Below are 23,671 nucleotides of genomic sequence, written 5' to 3'. Positions count from 1 at the left end.
GTTGCTGTGCAGGTGTGCAGGTCATTTAACTAATAGTATGTAGTAATTTAATCATTCGTTTCTTATGATTCTCAATCGTTTCATCATCATCATCAACCTATGTCAATTCATTGCATGATATATGCCCCACCATGTTACGCCAAGTTCCACAGATTACTTTGTTATACTTTGCTGAAATTATGAAAACCAACTGAGTGAATCTGCAAGATGATATTTTTTTCGATATTTACTTACGCACGAAATATAACACAATATTTATTTTTCTACGAATAATAAACAATTAAATAATGTGGGAGCTATGCGCCCGGCACAGAATAATCCATAGACTCTAATATTTATGTAGAGCAGATACAACATCATACATGATTAAATTTACGTAGGTAACTTTTTCGACCAAACCAATCGGTAAATCAATGTTAGACTGGTACTCGGTAAGGGCTGGATGAGGAAGGCCGAAAACACTGAGTTGTGGCGCTCCTTAGTACCAGAAAACATAACGGGCGATAATTGCGTTGTTCATCCTTATAGCATAGAGAAAAATTTAATCACGAAATTTTATTGTAGCATTATCAATCTATACATTTACGAACATTGAAAGAGGAGTTTCGGTTTCAGTTTCTTACTGAAGAGAAGAAATGGCTTCTTCTACTCAGTGACTGAGCCTTCGTGAAATGGTGGTAGACTCATAATCTTAACAATGCACAAATTATTTTAATTTTCTTACGTTGAATAAATTATATTATTTTCCACTCGGGGTACGAACAGCTCCATATAGATCGTCACAGCTGGGTACCCCTCAGCAATCCGCCGCCGCACGCACCGCGCGGCTCCACACTCGCGTCGACTTTCCCGCGCCGCAGACGTCATCCCAAGTTCCGAATTCAAAATTTAAAAACAAATTCTGTTTACTTTTTAAAAAGTGAACCGCAAATGAGGCGGTAGTTCTGTGAGGTGTGACCATGAAGGTTCCTGTGGCTGATTTGGTGTGCTATGCACTTTTAACGGTGAGCTTTTTTTTCAATAAAAGTTTTTTTGGACATTGAAAAGCTTTATGCTATTTATAAACATGCAGGTCCCTGACGCAATTTTTGTAAAATTAATCATAATTATTTATTATAATGTGTGCTATCGATCTTCCAGAATACATAGCATAATCGGATAGAGGGCTTTATAATAAAGTTGGTTCATGCGATAATGACAAACTTAAAAATGAGTTCTGGCACTACTACTACACTAAATGGATAATTGTAGTAACTTCCGGTTTTCAATACACTCACAAGCAATGAAAAAGTTTCAGTGACAATTGCACTAAATTACTCCTAAACGCAGAAAATTGTCAGCAATATTGACGTACCTACATTTAGCATCAGATTGTTATCAACTATAAACGTACTATTTCATTGCTCGTGAGTGTACCTGTAGGTTCTCACTAATACTTTTCGATTCGATAATGTATCATTCATCTTCACATTTCCGGTTCCTTACATCACGACACGACTTCCAAACACGACTATTAATGTTAACTAGGTATTTACCGCTAAAATATTATATTATTTTAATGTATTAATTAACTATTAAACATTCCGACTGACTTAGTTATTATTTATAATTTACAACCACACTTTCTCAGTCACATCTAGATTAAATAAACTCTTCAGTTAAAATAGAATTAGGTATAATATCTCAGTTGATAATGGACGTTATCACGCGAATAAAAGAAAAAATATCGTAAGTTTTTTAAAGAAAATACAGAATTGACCAAGATATCATGCGAGCGACAGAAGTAAAAAATGATTTGTGTGTGTGTATGTTGCATTCGAATGATTTAATAACTGTCATTCGTATACATACACGACAATAAATTATCTCTTATGAATTCTTCAGAAGGCCTTACGGCTTTTCGTCTTATTCTAATGGAGCAAAAACAAATAAATATATGTCATATCAAATCGCTTAGGCACCTGCGTTGCTATATTATAATTACTAATTTACTATATCCAACAGCTTCAGAATTTTCATTATGGGCTCATCATCATCATCATCAATGTCCATAAACGCATACAGGCCTCTGCAAAGGACCAGAAATCACTTGGTCCTCCACTCATCAAATTATTATCATCACAACGATATCACACTTCAAGTCAGTACCTGCCCCCGTATTTTGTAACTCCGAGTGGGGTTGGTTGGTATAAAATGGCTGACAACTTAGAGCATTATTAATTAATAACTTTTTACTGACTTATCTGATTTCACAAACGTTTATGTTGAATGTAAGGATATATTGTTAGGCTTCTTGCATATTTCTTTCACTAAGATTTTTGGTGTTTTCGGTTAATAAGTCTCTAAGTTGATACCAATTATCACCGGTTGCTAACTCTCAAAAAGTTACAAAATACGGGGGCTGATCTAGAGATAAGGGACTCCATTTATATGATTATATACAAACCGTTTTGGATTATACCTTACCTACCTCAATTTATATTAATGTAATTGTAGGTGTGGGTGTGTTAAAGTTATAAACTCATAATATTTGCTATAATTTTCGGCCGCATCACTTTCGATTGCCAAAATTTGAATCCGGTTTCAAATGTTGAGATCCTAACTGGACAGATTTAACTTTCTTCGATATTAATAGGTAAATATTTTCTCTATTGTTAAAAATAAAGTTATTGGAATAGGCAACTGGCGGTTGCCTGTGACCTCGGCTCAGCCGTGGAATTTAAAGAATCAAAATGTTTTTTTTAATAAGGTGTCTAGCTTCTGGTTATTTACTAGGAAACAAAGATTCTATTCTACCCAAGATAACTGAAACCTAGGGTGGTATCGCGCAGTCAAAACGAAGTAATTAGTATCAACTAGTGTCAAGTTATATACATTTTGAACCTGAAAATTGTTGTCAAAACAAGTTCGCGATACCCCTATCGCGAACCCCCGTCACCCTATCCTGACCCCCGTCAGAATGAAAATCAAGACAATATTATGTTACCTATCTTTAAATTAAAATAGTTAGTCATAAACAAACGCAAAACACTCATAAATGTTATTACGAAACCTAATATATTTTTCCTAATATTTTATCTCATTCATAATCGCTTTCTTATTTTTTTCCTACGATGTTAGTCGTATTTTTCTATGGAATTCCTCCTATTCTAACAATCCGGTTACACCGGAAATTAAATATATATTATAAAATCTGTGCCAATCGCTAAAATATAAGCAAAACGTGTTGGTATCAGCGCCGTTGTACCGTTGTTTCAAAAACCTGCTTTAATTTCGGCTCACTTTTTTTTGTCTTTCTAAAAATTTTAAACAAGATGTGTAGGTGTCCTCAATATGGGAAGTTATTGTTACTTGAAATAATTGTATAAGTTGAAATGCTATGCAAAGCTCACGCGGAAAAGCTTTAATAATAATCATACTTTATTTCAGGCATCCGAGGCCCATATTATAAACTAAACACATACATTTTTTAAATACCAGAATAATAAATAACATAATAATATAGGTATATCAGAGAGAAAACTAACTTAAACTCTAGCAGTATTGACAGGGGATTTAAAAGTCTGTTTCGCCTCCCTGTAGCGAGCTTTAATAATATGTGAGGACTTCTCACACACAGTCACTCGACCCCAAACTAGGCAGAGCCTGTAATATGAGTATCGTACAGCTGATATAGGTATCTTCACGGATACAAAGATTGATACATATTAACATTAACACCCAAGACCCAAGTAGGTACAAACATCTGCCCCGGCCGCGACTCAAACCCGGGACCTTCGGCATATTCGTCAGAGCCACTAACCACTACACCATTCGCCCGTCAAGTAAAAAACACGTTGGTGTTTTTCCACCTGCCACGATCATCATGAGTCATGACACTGCACCGTAACCACGTTTAGCAGTCAGCTACATTCTTCCTCGGCTAGATTGCTCCCTGACCTGACCTGTGGGCTGTGTGGTCATAGCGCATAACGGTGTGATGTGCGTGTCTGTTGGTTACTCATTATGAGAAAGTTGTAGAGTAAAGCTCCGTTCCCAGTAGGCAAACTGCTTAATCTAACTGAAACGAGGTTTATAAGCGTCGTTATCGTTTCAGCTAAGATGATTTATGTGACGTTATAGAGACTTTTTTGTTTTACTCTCCATCGATTTATTGTATGGGTTGTATGCAATGAAATGTAATTAATTGACAAAGATTTGAAATTAACTTAACATTCATAGTCACAGAACTAACTGTTCGGTTTAGTTACGCGTTGTTTATTCAAGTTTGTTGCAAATGTATATCATCAGTATCATTAAAAAAAACTTGTGCCAGTATTTAAAAGGATTTAATCAATAACAGTATTCTTAAGAGGTTTGAAAGTGAAAGTTGTCCTAAGTAATTAACAAACTAAAGTAACGATACTCCCAAAAAAAACATTGCAAATGGATTTCGATTTCCACCAAAATAAGTTAAGAGATCTAGATTACGCAATGCCGAAGCTTTCCTTTACTACCTAGGTATATCAGGAATTGGTGAAATATCCGTCTTCGATCAATATGGTAAAAAATATATGTAATGTATGATTAATAGTAATTAATAGATTATTAGTTAGCCTAATTTTAATATCACCTACCAAGAAAATGTCGCACTTTCGATTAGTGAAAACCCTCACTTAAACGCAGCAGTGACTGCGAGCAATTTCACGATGCACGAGCTGTTTCATAACAACGTGCGTAAACAACACTACTCCAATATACCATCTAAAGCCGGGTCCAGACGAGTGTAACGTGAAATGTAACATTACGTGTAATTTAGCGTCAACAGTGTGGACGGCACGCGAATTCAACCAAACGAGCACTGCGCGCGCTTTTGTGTTCGCGCGAAAAACCGACAGCCGATCTATCAACCGAGAGCGTTACATGCAATACATGTAATGCTCGTTGTGACGTCCACACGTAGAATTCGTGTTACATTACACGGTGAATTACATTACACGTTACACTCGTCTGGACCTGGCTTAAATCTAAGTGCTAGCATTACCCTGTCACTCCTACTGCATTGACAATAAAGACGTGTACTGATTAACACTCGGTTAAACAAATTAAAAGTGAATTATCCGTAATAGCATATTATAGCATGCTGTGGATAGTTGGTTATGCTAATGTGTAATCGTTATTGCATTGACTAAATAATGTAAATTGCTGTGTGAATTTTGCGCATGGCTGGGGTAGATATTTGATTTGGTTTGGTTTCTTTCGTTGCTTAATTTGAATTTGCAAAAGAGCACTAAGAAGTTTAATTTATACTAATACTTAGGGCCACTTGCACAAAGATATAAAATTTAGATTTAGGGTCTTTTTTACCAAACGCTAAACGTATTTAAAATTGTATAAGTAAATGAAATTTTAAATACATGTTGTACTAACTGACAGACGTTTGACAGGCTACTAAATACGTTTAGCGTTTGGTGAAATTCCACCTTAGTGCCAAAGGCCCTGTAGGTATGGTTGTATTATGGAGAAAACATTTATCTGCCCAACTATTGATCGATCCTGGGACCCTCTTTTCAGCACTAAGAGTATTTATAATTTATACATTGATCATGATCAGCTCTCAAAATGTGAATCTGAATAATGGTATACAGTGACTTAACAAAGAACAGTTCATTCACTCCATGCCAGAACTCTCTACCTATAATTGATAGATTTTAGATAAACGGCCAGAAGTTAATGGATTTGATGTAATAAAAGAAATGTTTAGTTCATCAAGCGAAACAAAAAAGAGGAGGTTTGCAATTCAACCATAGTAACAGTCAGAGCTAAGAGGAAGTCGCTTAATAGTACCTAAAAACCTTGGCTACAACGTTAAAAAAAGACGATTTTAATAAAACATGGTGTAAAATTACCTATGAATCAATAAAAATAAATTGAAAATAGGTTCAACCGTTTGGGAAATATACGCTACCGCAGACAAATAGGTACATACACAGACACGTTAAACTTATAACACTCTCTTTTAGGTTAGGGCTTAAAAAAGAGTGGATTTAAATATACGAGTACATAGTATACAATATTTTATATTTTTATTTTGTTAGTTAAATTATTTGAATAATATTTATTGTTTACAATGATATCGATTCTGAAGGCAGAAATTTTAAATTTAGCGATGTCAAAACCTTAATTTCTTTGTTTAAAATTCGACTCTATGATTGTTTCCGTAAATGTCATTTTATGCTAGCAAATTTTTTAGTATGACAGCGTTAAAATTAGAATTTCTGCCTTCAGAATCAACATCAATATGTAGTGTAAGTACATAAGTATGGTATAAGCATAGACTAATCTGATATAAACCCAAGTGCGTGTTACAAAGTGGATTACTGTTCTAAAGTTTTAGATTTGATTATACCTACACCAAATTTTATTATAACTTTGACTTAATATAATTCGTTGCTATTTTATGTTTTGTAACGTTTTCACTACTTAACTACTTTGACTGTGGGAATATAGATTTAACTGCTGTCTACAAGCAGTCATTTTTTAGATTGAGTAAAGTACTTTTTATGTAGCCATAACTGTGTCCTGCTGCTGGGCAAAGGCCCCTGCTTGTTCCACACGTCTCTGGGGGGTTACACTCTAAATAAACGAACGAATGAATTAGAGAGTGACCCCATTCTATTCTATTCTATTCTATTCTCTGTGGGGGTGTAAGTACCTGCACCTGGCTCTCTCGAATGGAACCGTTGTGCATATCCCCAAGGTCTAAACTGCCTTCCTAAGCTTGGACCATTTCCCCACCACGCTGGTCCACTGCGGGTTGGTGGGTTCACATATCTAGATGTGCTAGATCTAGGTAGATATGCAGGTTTCCTCACGATGTTTTCCTTCACCGTAAGAGCGATGGTATACATTGTACTTAAGTTAAAAGAACTCATTGGTACATGTCAGCGCCGGGATTCGAACCCGCATCTCTTGGGTGAGAAGCGGGCGCTTACCCGACTGAGCTACCACCGCTCCTGTGAGTGACCCCATTTATTGTCAACCTCTCCTAACGCCATTCCGGGAAAAAAAGTGAGTAGGTACGTAAGGTACTAGTTAGTTTTTACTAATTACAACTACATTTTTACATACAACATTTATGAAATAAATGTTTGTGTTTGATAAAATGGTAACTTTATATTGGGGCGTATCTTTTTTGTTACTACAACAGACATCCAGACACACCTACCTACTTATCTATATTATTTATCTGAGCTGCATTATGAATTGTACATTGAATAATAAATTGTAGGTTGATTTAGCATATAATATAGGATTAGCACAAACTTAAATTACTAAAATCAATCTCGCATAAGGAAAAGTAAATAATAGGAGTGAAGTGTGAAAACAAGAGTTGTAGTTAGGCATGGTATACTCATGTACACACACAATACTTATACATGGATACCAACATACCACTACTATCACTATTATGAGATCCATTATACGCTTGTTACCTGCAGAAGCTACATTGCTTAGAGTTTTTTCTCTACAATTTCTCATAACGATAATGTACCTAATTATTGACAGACGGAAGGCTAAATAAAAAGAAAATACACTATTACAATGGAGATATTATAGGAACACTTTCGCATATATGAAATTTATGAGACAGGTAAGCTGTCGATAGATAGTCAAGAGTTTACCTTTTAATTATTTATAAATAGCTGTTACCGTTAGTTTAGATTTACCCTAAGTTTTCCCGTAGAAACTCCGGGAAATAATAAGTCTATTTGCTAATGAAGAGTGCCAGCTTATTTACAACAAACATTTGCGTTAACATAATACCGAAATTTGGATGCAGCAGAGGGTATTATATCAAGCCACAATGTAGTAAATCCTGTATGTGATCATTAATTTAATTTAAAAATACTTTTATCAAATAATCATATAATTTAAAATAAAATCTCAGAAAAAGAGGACGAGGCGCTTAATTCGTTTTTAAAAACGACCAGGTAATTTAAAACTTTCAGAGTGATTTTCTTTCGCATAAAAATATAAGAACTAAGATTTAGTATAGAGCTATAATAGTGTCGCAATAGCAATCACTGGGGTTTTTGTTAGTAAACTAGCATAAGCATAAATTATGCAAGTAATTTTATTGTTGGTTTCTTTGGCTTTGTTTGCCATTCAGCAGCCTTTCTATGCCATGTGACAGTGTCAAAGTTCATATCCTGGTAGAATACCGGCTCACTAAAAGTATAAAGTATTATGTATGTATGTATGTTTGTTTCAGATGAAATTTTGCAATAGGTAATAGTTTTGAATAGGTAAGAGTTTGCTACCACTTACAACCCAATATTGATCTATTCTCTGTAGCAAAGCAACATAATGTTATATTTCTATATCAGTTTCATTCGGTAGTTAAAAAATATCATTTTCTTCTTTTTATGCATCATCATCATAATAGACGCATTTTTCCTGAAATAAAAATGACATATTATGTATCTAGCCTATCTGAAACCTAGTTAAACATTGTGAGATATGGCGTTTCGACTTTCTCCGTGTTCGGCATCATAAGGGTCACAGTGGCAGTTAAAAAAAAGTCAATTTTTCTCTCCACCTTTAATTTGCAAGGTGCGGGTGCCTATATAAATAGAGTGAGTCGCCCGCGCGCCTCAGTTGTAATATCACCATGCAGAAATGACTAGGTTTCAGATAGGCTAGATACATAATATGTCATTTTTATTTCAGGAAAAATGCGTCTATTATGTAGTCTGAGCCTATCTGAAACCTAGTTAAACATTGTGAGATGTGTTTATTATCGCATGGTGGAGAGAAAACCAACTGTGACCCATAAGCTACTGATGAGTATATCAGTAGATAAATATTTGAATCTATAAATTTATAATGCATAGATTTCTAGGTAATAGATATACTAAAAAGAAAGGTATAAGTATACATAAGACTTAAGTACTTCCTTATTATTCCTGACTTGTCAGAAAGTTATGGAAGGTATGTACCTATACATATAGGTAGGTATTTATATATACCTATACATATGGATACACACAGTGCCTCTTCGAAAGCAATACTTATAAGTAATTATTGATCAAAATCTTGTTATTGTCAAGGCAATATTTTTAACATACACTAGCCGAATGGATGGAACCAGTGAAATACTTTGCAACAATATTTAAAAGCTGTAAAATATAGAATATCGATCCAGGCCGCTGGGGCTCAGGTCAGCACATGCTGACTAGGGTATGTAATTCTGGACTGACCTCAGAAATGCAGCAGGCGACCCTGGAGCCTCGAGGACCTGCTCAGTCAGCCCTGTACGACGACACGGCCTGCAACACCTGGCGCGGCATCTAGTCCTTGGAACGAGGAGTGGTGCTTGAAGGGAAGATAATTTTACTAAATATCTCAGCCTTATCAGCTACTGGAAAAGATTAGATGAAGGCTGTGACACTGGCGGATAACTAAGTATTCAGTTTTTCAAAACATGATGCAGGTCACTATAACTATTCATATTCTAGATTGACAAGTAACACACAGTCTAATTTTGTATTCTAACTAACTCGGCGGTTAACGAGTTCCTGTGCAGTCCTACTAGGAAGGAAAGTTATTTTATAAGCCTTTGAACCGATTTTGTGGGCTACCTACTATCATTCTGTATCATCATGTGTGAATATTATGAGCTCTGGCAGCATTCCTTGGTAGATGACATCAATTAATAAAGATTGATTAACACAACAATAACAATTATAATAGTTGATAAATGAAACCCGGCTAACATGTCTTAACTGGGTAAGTAAATGATCAGTCATGCCACCAGGATAAGTAAAATGTTCAGTACTTCATATGAAAAACATTAACAAGGTCACCTTTAGGTATGTTCGTCAACACTAAGGGCAGGTCTCGGCCAAAACCTTAAGGCTTCGCCTTGTTGCAGCTTCAAAGGTACGTAGGTAGGTACCTACTTACATTGTTGTAGGTTCGATTTTGAAACCATTAAGTCAACCTAGATAAAACAAAATAAAATAGCTCGATTAAATAAAGATGGTACGTAAAGATGTTAGTTGTACCTGATCAGACCTGATGCAACGACAGCCAACATAGACTCTCTAATCTGTGGAAGCAACAATCATGGTGGCGGGCACATGGACAGTTGGACGAGCCACCTCGAGCCTGACTTATCAATCAGAACTGAGAGTTCGCCAACAGCAGATAGCTTGCGGCTATCTATAGGTAAACTTAGGTAGTTAGCTATACCCAAGAAAAAGTCCTTGGACATCGATATGACAGTGGAACGACGAATAACTGTGACATTCTTTACTTGTTGTTGTTGTTGTCCAGCTAAGGAAGGTTACCTACTTCAGCGACCTGGTATTGCATTCTGAAAGAACTGCGAAGAGTTAATATTATGACTAATAATTATTACTTATTTAGAAAGTTTTCAGCAAACTCTAATAAATCAAGCAGCTACCACGTCACCGCTGCCCGGTTATAACTCTGTACTAGCTTAGTAGATATATATACCAGTTCTAGCCTTCAGCTAGAGGCCAGAGAGCTCCTAAATGAGATGCGAGTACGAGCATGACACAAGTAATTTTTTACTTGGTAACTAGTTACATAACTAACTGAAAGATCCATAAAACAGTTGAGGATTACTCAAAGTGGAATTGTGAAAACGGCACGTCTGCATCTTAACCAGTCAGTCTAAGTAGTTTCAGCAGATACAGTGTTGAAAAATGGTTATGAAACGTTTGCGCCAGAATCGAATTAAAAATACATTTTCATTAGAGAAGCCGTTTAGGCATGAATAGGTACTTTCACACTTTGGATTGTGCACCAAGTGATGACCTTCGAAATTCATAGAAATTTAATGACGACTGCCATTGTTTATTATCTAGCCCCGTACATTGAGTAGGGCTGCGGCAACACGTGATGTGATACACAGTACACAGTAGGTATATGCATGTTCCCAGAATAGTGGAAGTTATAATTTTACCAAAAGGTAGTCGTCTCGTGCAAGAGCACCGTTACTCGATTTATTCGATACACAACTAGTAGACAGCTGCTGCGTAGGAGGTTCACGCATTTTTCAACAAAGAGCTCGGATACACACTCACAATCCACTGGGACATAAGGAAGACAGCTAATATGGTGTCACTCAGAAACCGCGATGACACTCCGATCATGATCACCCGACAGTAGGATCATAATAAATTCGGTAACTTGTGAAGCGGTATGGTATAGCAACAGCGACTTTCACGAAATCAGGAATTAGCTCAGTGCTTTTAGGTTGAACACTCGCCGGTGGGATTCACTTTGCTCACAGCCGAGAAAAGAAAAGACTCAAAGCTGGAATCTGCCGATGTGTCATGACACTTAAGATAGTGTCTGGGGGGTCACTTTATATGACGAAAAACGAACTTTCAGTGCACTGCGGCGCGAGCCGTTCTATCTGTTTGTATGTATTAAACGACATTGCACGACAGCTCTCGTTCGTTCGTTTCTCATCAGTATAGAGTAACGCTCCTGTACTTACCGTGCGTCACCATTCCCATGAGCAGTCCAATGATCTTTAGGCAGTTTAGAACATCAGCAGAGACACCGAAATAAAAAATTGATTGCACAACTATCCCCAGGAGCAGTCTACAGGTCACTTTGGGCAGTTCAGAAGAAAGCTGCTTTAATAGAATACCCTACCTCAGCGGAGGCATCAAATTGAAGTGCTATAACACTTTTAGAAGCGGTGCACGTTACCCGATTTGTCGTCATCCATGCCGATGCGGCTACGGCGACTGCAGGTGGTTACTCAGGCTTCGTTGGTGTGCCCTTGTATGGCTAACATGACCAACCTTGGCAGTAAACGTTCGTCTGCATATGCCAAAATCACTGATGAATAGCGCACGTTACTCGATACCTTCTAAATAAGTCACTCATAATGATGGCTGATGATGATGATGACCGTGCTAGCAATAGTGCAGGCGGTTCCGCTGAGCATAAAATCTCTTCCCAGACAGGGGGCGTTTGGATCTGGCAACCAGAACAGGAGTGCCAGGTGTGCGCAGCGATGCAGGTGGGACAACACAGCCGCCAGGGCAGGAGTACATGGCTGGGTCTATGCAGCGATGCAGGTAGCACAAACCGGTGGCCAGGGCCAGGACCGGGTGTACGCTGCGATGCAGGTGGCACAAAACGGTGCGTGGCCAGGGCCAGGACCGGGTGTACAGCCGCGAGGGCAGGAGTGCATGGCTGGGTCTATGCAGCGATGTAGGTAGCAGGTACCACAAACAGGTGGCCAGGGCCAGGACCGGGTGTACGCTGCGATGCAGGTGGCACGAGACGGCGGCCAGCGCAGGAGCACAGGGCCGGGTGTATGCTGCGATGCAGGTGGCACGAACCGGTGGCCAGGGCAGGAGCGCAGGGCCGGGTGTAAGCTGCGATGCAGGTGCCACGAGACGGCGGCCAGCGCAGGAGCACAGGGCCGGGTGCAGGTTACACGAAACTTCAATTTCACCGAATCGGCCTGCCTACCCTCAGCGGGTAGGTACCGGCGGATCACATTACTCGCCGCACATGCCGGTGGCACAAAACGGTGCGTGCATGTCCCAACATACTGAAACTCGGAGCCACGTGCTTCCTGTAAAAAATCCTATGACGGTCCTGGAAAGCTCCTGTTTGTAAAGCCTTACATAAGCTATAATCAAGTGCATTGTTGTAATAGCAAAGTTTTTATCAACTGTTTTCTAAAAATATTAGAAATTGAGGGTAGAAAAATATATTTTTATAATTTTTTCCTGTATAAAATTAACATATGCTTTACTTAAAGCGGTCATTAATGTAAGTATCTAGCTCAAGCGCCACTAGTAGGACCGGAATATGTGATCAATCATCACCACGACTATTGAATCGGACCCTACTGCGTGGGATAAAAACCCCAAGCGCCGGAGCATTATGACCAGTGGCTGAGCTTTTAAAAGCAGTAAATAATAGCATTTTACTCACGGCTTATCAACTCAAACCTTCGTTGCGAAATCCTCAGCAATGGCTGCGTGCGCAGCAGCCGGCAGGGCCCGCGCCGCCTGGTCCGCATCACGCTACAGCTCCCGGCAGCGAGGACTCCGCAAATTCAATATTATATTTTTCCCCGTCGGAGCGAAGCCGACGAGAACCGTGGCTACATTGAGCCATTTTGCCGAAGTGTTCACTTCAAAAATCAAAAACCAACTGAGGCGCGCGGGCGACTCACTCTATTTATATAGGCACCCGCACCTTGCAAATTAAAGGTGGAGAGAAAAATGGACTTTTTTTTAACTGCCACTGTGACCCTTATGATGCCGAACACGGAGAAAGTCGAAACGCCATATCTCACAATGTTTAACTAGGTTTCAGATAGGCTCAGACTACATAATAACCGTAATCCGTTGGTAAAAACTAATCAATGCACTTTCACATTTGAATACATAAAACTAAGCCCTAACATAATAAAAAAATATTGTACGCATTGCATAACCTAACGCATTAACACTAAGTACTTTAAGCTTTTTATTGTTTTATTCGTCCAAATAGTCCACCTGTCTCTACAATTACAACAATTACCTAACAATAGGTATACAATTAACAATAGGTATAATAGGTAAGCTTTAACTCAGAGGAATTAACTTTTACTCATGAGATTAAAGCGATTAGCTGTGGTTGAAAGCTGGCTCAGAGAGCTTATCCTATGTTAAGATGTTATCAAATTGTTAGAGCTTTACTGTTTTTCGTTTTTAGCCGTTAAAATGTTATGTATATGCCCTGACTGCCCTCAGAGGTCTCTTCAAATGTTTTTTTTAGAGGAAGGCATGCTTTTATGCAGTAATGTGCTTTATGCGCAACTGTATAGAATGATAGCGGGATGTACCAATCTTTAGTGAGAGCGTCCATCCTATCGGATAAACAGATTTTAATAAATAAATGTTATTTACCTTTAGCCTGTGTCACTGACCCGTAGTACAATGTAATAAGTCCTCGATTGCCTTTTAGAGTGCATACCAAAAAAAATATCACATTAAGCTGCAAAGTTGTAAAAAAAATACCTTTATGTAATACCTAATACTTTATTATCTCCCAGCATAAGTTGCGGTAAGGTACCGAGGTCATTGTACTGCCTAGACCCTACAGTGCACTTCCCGTGGTAGATATAAATTGCAAATGTACTAATATAGGAAGTACCTTGCTTATAGAGGTAGATTCTTTGTGTCTTTACTTCCTTCGGTTAAAATGTAAATGGTGTTTGTATATCCCGTTTTAATAACGGTTACGGTGGGTTATGTAAGATCGGTAACGTAAAATATGGATGTGGAGCGAATGTTTAATTGATTCACCATCGATTTTTATGCCCTTGACTAACCAAATAGCGTAAAATTTTAGAGATTCTATAAGTATTTTTTAAGTGTGCCCGATATCATAATATACAAAGATACATTTAGATTCTCATAAAGAAAAGCACAACAGTTCTGATGAACTATGTTCTGATGAACTATGTTCTGATGAACTATGTTCTGATCGCTCAACACAAACATTTAAAATTCAAGACGGAGAACAAATATTTATCTATAAATAAATATCGACCCGACCGGGCATTGAACCTGGGACTCTAGCAAAACATTCCTCCACCAATTCGCTATAAGGTCGCCTTAGTCCTTAATTAAACCAATAAAATCACCATGCAACAATGGACACCAAAGCGCTGGACTAGCAATACCTAATTAATAGTCATTAGAAATCGAGACCCAACAAAGATTTCATTTCTTATTTGCATACAGCCATTATAACCATGTGTGTTGTGAGTTGTGACTCCATGAGTCAGCTGTGCCTGTGATATTTGGGCACAGATCTGGTAATGTACAGTGCTGAAACTTGGTTTAATCACTTTTTATATTATGAAAAATTTAAATGTTTTGTGTCAAGTAGGAATGCTTTGCTTTAATAAGAAATATTGTTCCCTTGATCTATCTTCGTTATTTTTACATTAAACATTCCAATACACTCCCGAGCAATGAAAAAGTTCCAGTGACAATAGCAACAGATTACTCCTAAACAGAAAAGACTAATTAATGACGCCGTCTGCGATATTGAAGTAAATCGAACGATCATTGCCCATGAGAGTACTTACATATTATTTGAACTGTTATTTGAACCACACTGTGCGAGGGGGTTCGCCGCAAAGATCGGCTATATAAGCCATCTTAGGGCGCACGCGCGCCAACAGAACTAGGGGTCGAAGTGGTCGCCATGGCCGAAATCGGTCGGACCAATCATTATTTGAACAGTTTCTCATATTTTCCGATTGTACGAATCTTAGTGCAATTCTTTTCTTTCTTTTCTATTCTATTCTTAGTAGAATTGCAGAGGCAACCCTAATAACTCTGTTATGATTATACTCACGTAACTAAAACGGTATCTCACAGTGAGAGTACAAAAGATTATGCTAATGTATGTAAACCAGAACCTGTAGATGACCTTCGAGAAACCGTGAAGAACGTTTGGTTTGCATTCAGGGCGTGGCCAAACTGTCGATTTCATTTTCTAATAACTTTCCGTTAACTAATTATTCATCATCAGCCTAAAGCAGTCCACTGCTGGACGTAGGCCTCTCCCAAAGCACGCCACTGGATGCGATCTTTAGCTTTCCGCATCCAATCATAACCAGCCACCTTTCGCAAGTCGTCACCCCATCTAGCCCCAACTAAATTATTATCATTGGTTTTAACACTTATAAACAACATCAAGAAAGCGTAATTAGATGTTGTCGTTTTATTTTTGATTTCAATATTACTTGAAAGATATCAAAAGAACAAGTAAAGTTTGTTTATTTAAGTACTCACTTCTATTATAATATCAAATACTTACTAGAGTTCCAACGAGGTTCGTTTCGCGCCGAAGCTTTTCAGTGGGAATTCCGGGATAAAAAGTAGGTAGGTAGCTCGTCCGGGAAAAAATATTTGTACTCTGTTTAGTGTTCGTATTGTATTTATATTATAATATGTATCTATCTATGTATCTGTGTAGATTATAATTATCAGCCTGTCCGATACGGTGCACCCCGCTATCCCCATCCCATTCCCCATTTTACAGGCTCTGCCTAGTTTGTGTCGGTGTGTGAGATGTCCCCACATAAATGTATTTATTTATGACACTCCTTTTCAAACACATGTAGGCGTGCCTATAAGTTAACTTTCATTTTATTTAAAATAAGGATTTCATTTCTTGGAATTTAGATCAAAGGCTCGCCTAGTGTTCTTTTTAGGAATTCTTAGCTACTTTATTTGACTATTTATTGATACCGGTAATACCACATTAATTGGACTCCTTTCTTACTTTTTTTTATGCATCCGTATGTTACTTTTATTAATAAATAATGACCTAGATATTACTTACCTTTATACAGCATGTTGTTTTTATAATCCGTAAAATATGGTTTGCATTTAAGTTGGTGCAATCTTGCCAATGTTCCAATGACTCAACAAATAGTTATTCAGTTACTAATTTAGCTCAAATTACGACGCTGACAAAGACATTAAATCTTCATAACTCACTCTTATTTTTTAACTAAAGTAGCAATTTAAACATTGCTACAGAGATCGAAAATACTTTCAACGATTAACAACACGATATCATGTAGCCAGACGCAATATTGTCAACCATTATCACCGACTTTTTATCAAGATACGCCCGTTTTTACGCTTCACGCGCGGTTATGAAAATGTAATCGGTTTATATGGACTAAACATGCATTTATGGGCTGTATATGGAACGAATACTTTTTGTCGAGTATCACTTTGTTATATTTATTCAGCTGTGAATGGAAAAAGTGATACTATTTCACGCAACATTTTTCTTAAATCCTCTCTAGAGAAAACATCAGCCCATAAATTGCAGACTGTTACACCAAAGTCAATCCCAACTTCACCCGTTATATAATTATAGATATATTTATGAATGTTATTTCGTTCTATTGCAGATAACGGTGACTGCAACATGTACTGAAGCTGAGAGCACAAACACACTCGCACTCACACAAGATAAAGAGAAGCGGATATCAAAACGTGAGACAACGTTACTAATAGACAACTACCCAGTGGAATCCAAAGTTAAGCAGCCAAAGGTCATATACAGAAGAGTATCAAGATACCCCCCTTACCGAAGAACTAAGCCTAAGTATGGAAAATCTGGTCCCAAATATAAGTCAGTGAAACACAAAGGCTACCAAGGCAAAAGAGTGACATACAGACATGCCCCAGCCACAAAACCTAAAAAGGGCAGATATCCACCCCGATATTCTGCCCCGAAAAGAGTACCCGTGAAACACTCCTCAGCTGTCAAGAAAAAACCACGTGGCTCCTACAAGAAACCGGCGATTTACCACCAGGACCCAGCTCCTTACAGACCAGAGCCAGCGCAGTACCCGCCAGAACCAATAGGCTTCGGCGAACCCCCAGCACACTTCGGCCAATCAGGACTCGATACTCCTGTAAATGACCACGACGTACCTGTCGACTCTTACGGTGCTCCAATCAAAACACTACCTTCAGCTTCTGATAACAGATACGCGTATAACGTTATCGCTGCACACGATGAACTAAAAGCACCAATATCAGATCCGAGTTACCACAGCCATGATGTAGGAGGGGACTACAAGACGTGGAACCATCATGAAGAAAACTACGAACCTGCCTACGCATTTTCTAAGAAACACCCAGCTTACACGGCCCACCACAACCACCACGAGCCTGCAGCAGAGAACCCATACGACGACGACGGTGGCGACACCTACACATACTTCGGACAGAAGATGAAAGAAAGCAACAGATACAAACCCGGAGGCATCAAAAGTCCCGCACACTACTCCAAGCCTCGAAGGCCTGGAAAGTTATCTAATTTAAAGTTGAAGAATCCGGAACCGACAGTTTACGACGAGGGTGAGGAATACGAAGGTGTGGAGGAGGAGGACCATCATGTAGCTGCTATTCGTAATCATCATAGTGATCATGTAGTGGTCGGGGGGCAGTACGCGGAGCCCCCGGCGCGGTATGTGCCAAGGTTCCAACCGAGCGCCGCAATGGCGTCCGACGACGAAGACTTCAGGCCGCCGAGACACGCTGACGCCGACATGATGAGCTCAGCCACCGTCTCCTCTTACATCAACTACAAAAACAGCAATCTAGCATTCAGCCCGCAGAATTTAAACGATGCATTTAGTACATAGTAAGTAGTTTGTAAGGATTAGGTTAGGTCTTGGAGTAACTTTAATTTTGTAGCCTCTCTGCGATCTTGGTACAAACTTAGGAGCTATGCTCAAGACAAGTTTACCTGCTGTTAGAGGAAAGCATTTATCTCATATTTATTTTGAGGGTACATAGTGCAATACGTTATTTACTTACTGTAGTGTTGACTATAATATAGTTAAATTAAATATTTACGATAAATTGCTTGCATTGTTTCATTTTCAAATTGAACCTGATGATCGCATGGACTAATAAAACAGACTAATCTAAATTAAAACTGTATTAACGTGAAAATCTATGTAAATAAACTTAAATAACTATACCATCCAAACAACACTTATTTAACAAAGCTAAGGTAAATGTTCCACAAAAAAAAACCACAGTAACTTCTTCCGCACTGCTCAAATCACCTCTCACAAGTCGTGACATTAGCTCCCTCTATCAAAGGATGTAGAAGTATGGATCGTTTCTTCTTTGCGTTAGTGCAGGCGCCCCTTGCGGCCTCGCATGCGTAGCGCGCCGCCAGCCGCGTCGCCTCAAACTCAGCGCATGCGCATGCCAACTTGTGCTGCAGCTTGGTCAGCCTTGAGCGAGACTCCTGAGAGTAGGCAGTCTTCCGGCAGTTCTTCATCTTCTCCAGTAGGCATCGCGTCTGTTTTTCCAGCTGCGCGGCCAACTGGGCTGCTTGGCACGTTATCTTGCGCTGTAAGTTGTTTATCATCTTAATCATCATCATCACTATGGTTACCGGAATAGATATCGGATAATGGTTTTAGTTTTTTTATTTTACTTGGCTGTGGTCCATCCTGTTTTCTATTATCATTACTTACCTACTACTATAGGTTTATAAACAATAATATAAGCGTCACCCTCCGATGATGACGAAAAATCAGTTGATAAGGTAGAATGCAGTTTTGTAATAGATGCCCTACAGACCTATGGCTAAAATTAATATTATCTAACTGAAGACAAACAAATAAAATATATCTTTGTTATTAAAATAAAACTATATTATCAGATGCTTACAAATAATGACCTATCAAAAACGCTTAGTAACTTTCACTAGGTATATCACAAACTATAGTATAATTAATCACAAATTTCTTATATAATCTTGTTTCAAAACACCGGAACCCAATTCACTACAGCTGCTTACATCTAGACGGAACACGAAGTCACTAAATCCTCTTTCTGCGTTGTCTTAGATGATAATTCCTTAAAATTAGATTCATAATTTCCTCCTTTACTTCCTTTTTGTTTAAGTCTACCGACCGCCGCCGTCTTCTGAGAGATTTATTTTTCCTGCCATTGCCAGAAATTAAATTCACTATTTTCTGATGCTTTTTTTTTCTTCTTTGAAGAGAATCTCTTTTCCTGACATTTCTCTCTGAAATCAGGCTCATCCTTTTCTTCTGCATTTTCTTTTTACGTAAGTCTGCCGATCGTCTTTTGAGTGATTTCTTTCTCCTGGCGTTGCTACATGCGGCCCTTGCAGCTTCGCATGCTGCATGCGCCGCCTGCTTGGTCGCCATGTAGTCTGCGCATGCGCACCGCAGCTTGTGCTGCAACTGCGCCAGTCTCGCTCTAGCGTCTTGTGTGTGCCCGTTCTTCTGTCCCTGTCTGATCTTGCCGAGTAAGCAGTGAGTCTGCTTCTCTAGGCGAATTGCGAACTGGGTAGCTTGACAGGTAATCTTGCGCTGAAAGTGTTTTGAGATTGTAAGTTACGTGGTTGATACGTTTAAAGCCATCATCAGCTTGAGCAGTTAATTTCCTAATGAGAATACTTAGTTGGGAAGTGCTTGCCTTAAGTTCCTCACTAACCTTAGGATCTCTATTTTATGAAGTAATACAAAATTGAAAGTTATTCAGTTCTATATTCACAAGCTTTGTTAACAAATTAAGCATGTAATTCTTAGCACTTAATAATTATATTAAAACATCATTAAATGAACGTAGATATAAAACGGCAGCTACGATTTCAAGTCTTTTTGGCGTTTGAGCATGCTGCCTTGACTGAATCGCATGCTAGTAGTGCGTTCAACTTAGTTCCAGCGCAGTCCGCAGCCGCCTCCTGCAGTCGATGTTGCATGTACGCCAGTCGGGACCTGGCATAATCTTCTTGGCATTCACATCCGTTAGCAATCTCCAGGATTTTCATCATAAGTTTGTCAACACGCTTCTCCAAGCATTCAGTGCAGCGAAGCATCCGATTTAAGAACTCGCTCTGCAAAATATTAGGAGCTTTTGAATTTGTACAATATTTTTCTCATTTTCCATAGGTTGTTGTAAGATACTTCCTAAAGAAAAGGAAAATGTTAAAATTTTGATTGTTTGTAGGTTTTGCCGATCTCAGCATTTATTTTGGGCTCTACATTATAAACTATATGACTGTTTATTACCACCTCCATACTATCATCGTACCTTTCCCTAGGAATATAACAAGTACAACCCTCTCGTACCCCTGTATCAAGCCACTACCATCATCAAGTCAGTTCAGAGGGGTTACTTACTAATTGTGGGTCTTCGTTTTTGTACATACGTCCATTTTATCTGTAGTCTAACTTCCAATTTTAGCACCCTCATCGGTAATCTTTGTTATTTATACTTAACTAGCTGTCCCCGCGCGTTTTCCCGTGGGAATTCCGGGATAATAAGTAGCCTATGTTCTTTTCCAGGGTCTAGACCGTATGTATACCAAATTTCATTCAAATCCGTTCAGTAGTTTTTTGCGTGAAAGAGTAGCAGACAGACAGACACAGTTACTTTCGCATTTATAATATTAGTTAGGATGCATATCCTAATGTTATGATAAGGTCTATGTGTACCAAGTTGGTGTTATACTACGGAAACCTAAATTCAGTAACATCAAATATCCACGACGCCAAAAATGTTTTTACATTGCAATTAGTGGTGTGGATTAGGAAAACTTTGAAATCTGAAAAGAATGCAGAAAGGAAGACTGAAGATCTTTTGACCCTGATGATCTTTTACGTAAATATTACAAACTTCTTTAAGTTATTATGTATATCACTCCTGATGAGACTAAATATTGTACATATGTATTATGAAAAAGCAAGAGCAATGTTGACCAACACTTACTTTGCTAATATTTTTAGATTCTTACAAATTCAAGCGGTTTCACTAAAGTTTAAAAATATGATTGTGACGTCAACATTAATCTCACTCCATATAACAAAATTTGATTAAAACAAATAAGTGTACTTTATGTTATTTATTTAAAAAAACATCAAAATTTACAGCACTCTTAGAAATATATCATATAAAGATATAACAGTATTACAATACAATATTAGAGTACCTACATTATATTTGTAAAGAACAAATATTTAGCTAAATTTTAATGTTGACGTCACAATTATACAAAAATAAAGACAACGTAATTTTGCTTCATGAAGATGAGTGTGGGTAAGCTATAATTTTCGATATCATTATTTACATTTCTACGCTAAAAGCTATCTTAGGTACATCAATCATAAATTTATTTGCAGTTGCATAACTCTTTCAACGCGTTTATACATACTCATTATATACTCACTTCGCATAAAACGTATCAATATTTCCCTTTCAACTTTACACTGATCATTATAAAAAGGGCCAAAGGTCAAATTCAAATCATAATAAAAATTATAATTACAGTGTTTGCACCTTTCACGGAAAAGACAATTATTTCTAAACTGAGATTTATTAAAAAGACGTTACAAAAATTTAAATTTTACACTACATCCACCATACTATACTACTTTCCTTTATGTTTACATAAACAACTCCAATTATTGTACATGATTGGTATGCAGGCCAACACTGAAGAAATGGTCAGTAGTGCCCCTACAGAGACACATAGCAACATTGCTCCAGATTTACGTAATTTTTTTCTTCACCCGGTTGGCCGTCTCTCCGATTTCCGCTCAGACCTTTTGGAAAGAGAAAATCAAGTTTTACGAATCACCCTCACTCAGCACAAGGGTCATCTTCAACAATTACTACCAAAAATTTTAAACGTTCAACGGCGCATTCAAAAATGTGGCAGTAACCGTCAACCGAATCCCCCTGTACAATTGAGCATTAGTTTTAGTTACAACTTCGTAAAACTTGATTTCAACTTTTGGTCTGGTAGGAATTGTTGAAGACATACAAACTACGGACTACATTTTGACGAATGGTCATCAAGATTCTATCATAAATTTCAGGAAGATCAACCTAGCGGTAAACCAAGATTTAAAGTCTAGAATGTGCACAAAGTTTTAAAAGCTCTGCACCTAATAGAGGATTTCATGATAGAACAAACAATTTTACAGTTAGTGTCATTAGTTTTGGTTCTTTGTTATCGTGTAACCGAGTCATCATTACTGAATAAAAATAGCCTTTACATAGATCCTATAAAATTGAAATAAATTCGAAAAATCTATAACTTTTGACTGCTGCCACTAACAATCAATGACCAATTTCAGTTCACGGCAAATCATATGTTTTGAAAGCATCATACATGGACGCATCACACTTCGGTTCAGGATTATCTAACGTACGTATGTAGCAACTTACGAGTGCCGTCGCCTGCTGGGCCGCGACCACCGCTGCGCTGATCGTTGCTTCTTGAGAATGGGACGACTGAGAGTTTTCGTTAACGACCGCCTCTGCCTCCTTCACTTCTTGTTGTAGTTGCTCGACGACGGCCTGCTTGCCAGCCAAAGCTGCTTCTGCTGCCTTTGCAGCCTGCAATGCCTTCTCTGCTAGTTGGGTTTTAACCTGAAATGAAAGAGTTTTTTAATCAACATTGTATTCATCACATTTTTTTCCCCTTTTAAAATCTAGCACACGATGGACAATCATTATTTAAATAGTGCGGGATACAGAACTTATGTTCTAAACATCATGTCAATAAGCCACTGTGACAGTAAATTTTAGGTTATTTTTATGTGTAAATGAATGAAACTTACCATATGAGCAGCCTGTGCCCCAGCCGCGTTTTGTGCTGCTTGCGCTGCCTTCGCTTCAGCAGCCGCTTTCTGCGCTATTGAAGACGCACACTTCCCCTTGTTGCAGTCTCTCTGCACTGGCTTTTGTTTCAATGGCTCCAACGTCTGCAGCGTTCTAGCGCTTAGCTGCAGCGGTTGACTCCCCTCACTTCTCAGCTCTGGGAAACCCCACACTGACACAACCGTCAGCAACAAACACACAAACACTTTCATCTATCCTCACTTTGTCATACAGAACATTTACTCAACTCCGTTTCGCTGTGCCTTGAAAATACCTAAAAAGTGTTGCATAAAGTTGTTGTATAGAATGGTGGATAATTAAATTTTCTTTTCGGTTTTTGCTTCTAAACACGTCTATCAAAATGGTTTGACAAGAATAATGACAGGTTCTAAATTTGGAAGCGTGATTACTTCTTTTTGTCGATGACAAATACT

The 23,671-nt window shown here is 38.2% G+C and overlaps 2 protein-coding genes across 3 annotated transcripts; one reads left to right on the top strand and one right to left on the bottom strand.

The window, feature by feature from the left end:
- The first annotated feature begins 822 nt into the window (after positions 1–822).
- On the top strand, positions 823–18,448 carry LOC105398828. The gene is made up of 2 exons (XM_011571066.3): positions 823–1,004; positions 16,979–18,448. Exons 1-2 carry the CDS (start codon positions 960–962, stop codon positions 18,221–18,223), a joined length of 1,290 nt encoding a protein of 429 aa, XP_011569368.3. The 5' UTR covers positions 823–959; the 3' UTR covers positions 18,224–18,448.
- A 59-nt stretch (positions 18,449–18,507) lies between these two features.
- On the bottom strand, positions 18,508–23,625 carry LOC105398810. 2 transcript variants are annotated; one of them, XM_011571046.3, is made up of 3 exons: positions 23,198–23,623; positions 22,803–23,006; positions 18,508–18,945 (listed from the first exon to the last, which is right to left on the bottom strand). In XM_011571046.3, the coding sequence occupies exons 1-3, from the start codon at positions 23,447–23,449 to the stop codon at positions 18,649–18,651; spliced, it is 753 nt and encodes a 250-aa protein (XP_011569348.1). In that variant the 5' UTR covers positions 23,450–23,623; the 3' UTR covers positions 18,508–18,648. The 2 variants fall into 2 exon arrangements, with proteins under 2 accessions (XP_011569348.1, XP_011569338.3); XM_011571036.3 differs by lacking the exon at positions 18,508–18,945 and adding an exon at positions 19,231–19,939 and having other exon boundaries at positions 23,198–23,625.
- Between the last annotated feature and the right edge of the window lie 46 nt (positions 23,626–23,671).

This window comes from Plutella xylostella, chromosome 7, assembly GCF_932276165.1.
Source record: "Plutella xylostella chromosome 7, ilPluXylo3.1, whole genome shotgun sequence".
Classification (NCBI taxonomy): Eukaryota; Metazoa; Arthropoda; class Insecta; order Lepidoptera; family Plutellidae; genus Plutella; species Plutella xylostella.
Note: the sequence above shows the minus strand (reverse complement) of the source record. Positions and strands in the feature narration are given on the sequence as shown.

Excerpts from the sequence above, each read along its gene's own strand:
- LOC105398828 (XM_011571066.3), top strand. The coding sequence starts at position 960 with ATGAAGGTTCCTGTGGCTGATTTGGTGTGCTATGCACTTTTAACG. Across the intron at positions 1,005-16,978 it reads TGTGCTATGCACTTTTAACG|ATAACGGTGACTGCAACATG; the intron begins GTGAGCTTTTTT and ends GTTCTATTGCAG.
- LOC105398810 (XM_011571036.3), bottom strand. The coding sequence starts at position 23,449 with ATGAAAGTGTTTGTGTGTTTGTTGCTGACGGTTGTGTCAGTGTGGGGT. Across the intron at positions 23,007-23,197 it reads GGGCACAGGCTGCTCATATG|GTTAAAACCCAACTAGCAGA; the intron begins GTAAGTTTCATT and ends CTTTCATTTCAG. Across the intron at positions 19,940-22,802 it reads CCCAGCAGGCGACGGCACTC|CGCAAGATTACCTGTCAAGC; the intron begins GTAAGTTGCTAC and ends AAACACTTTCAG.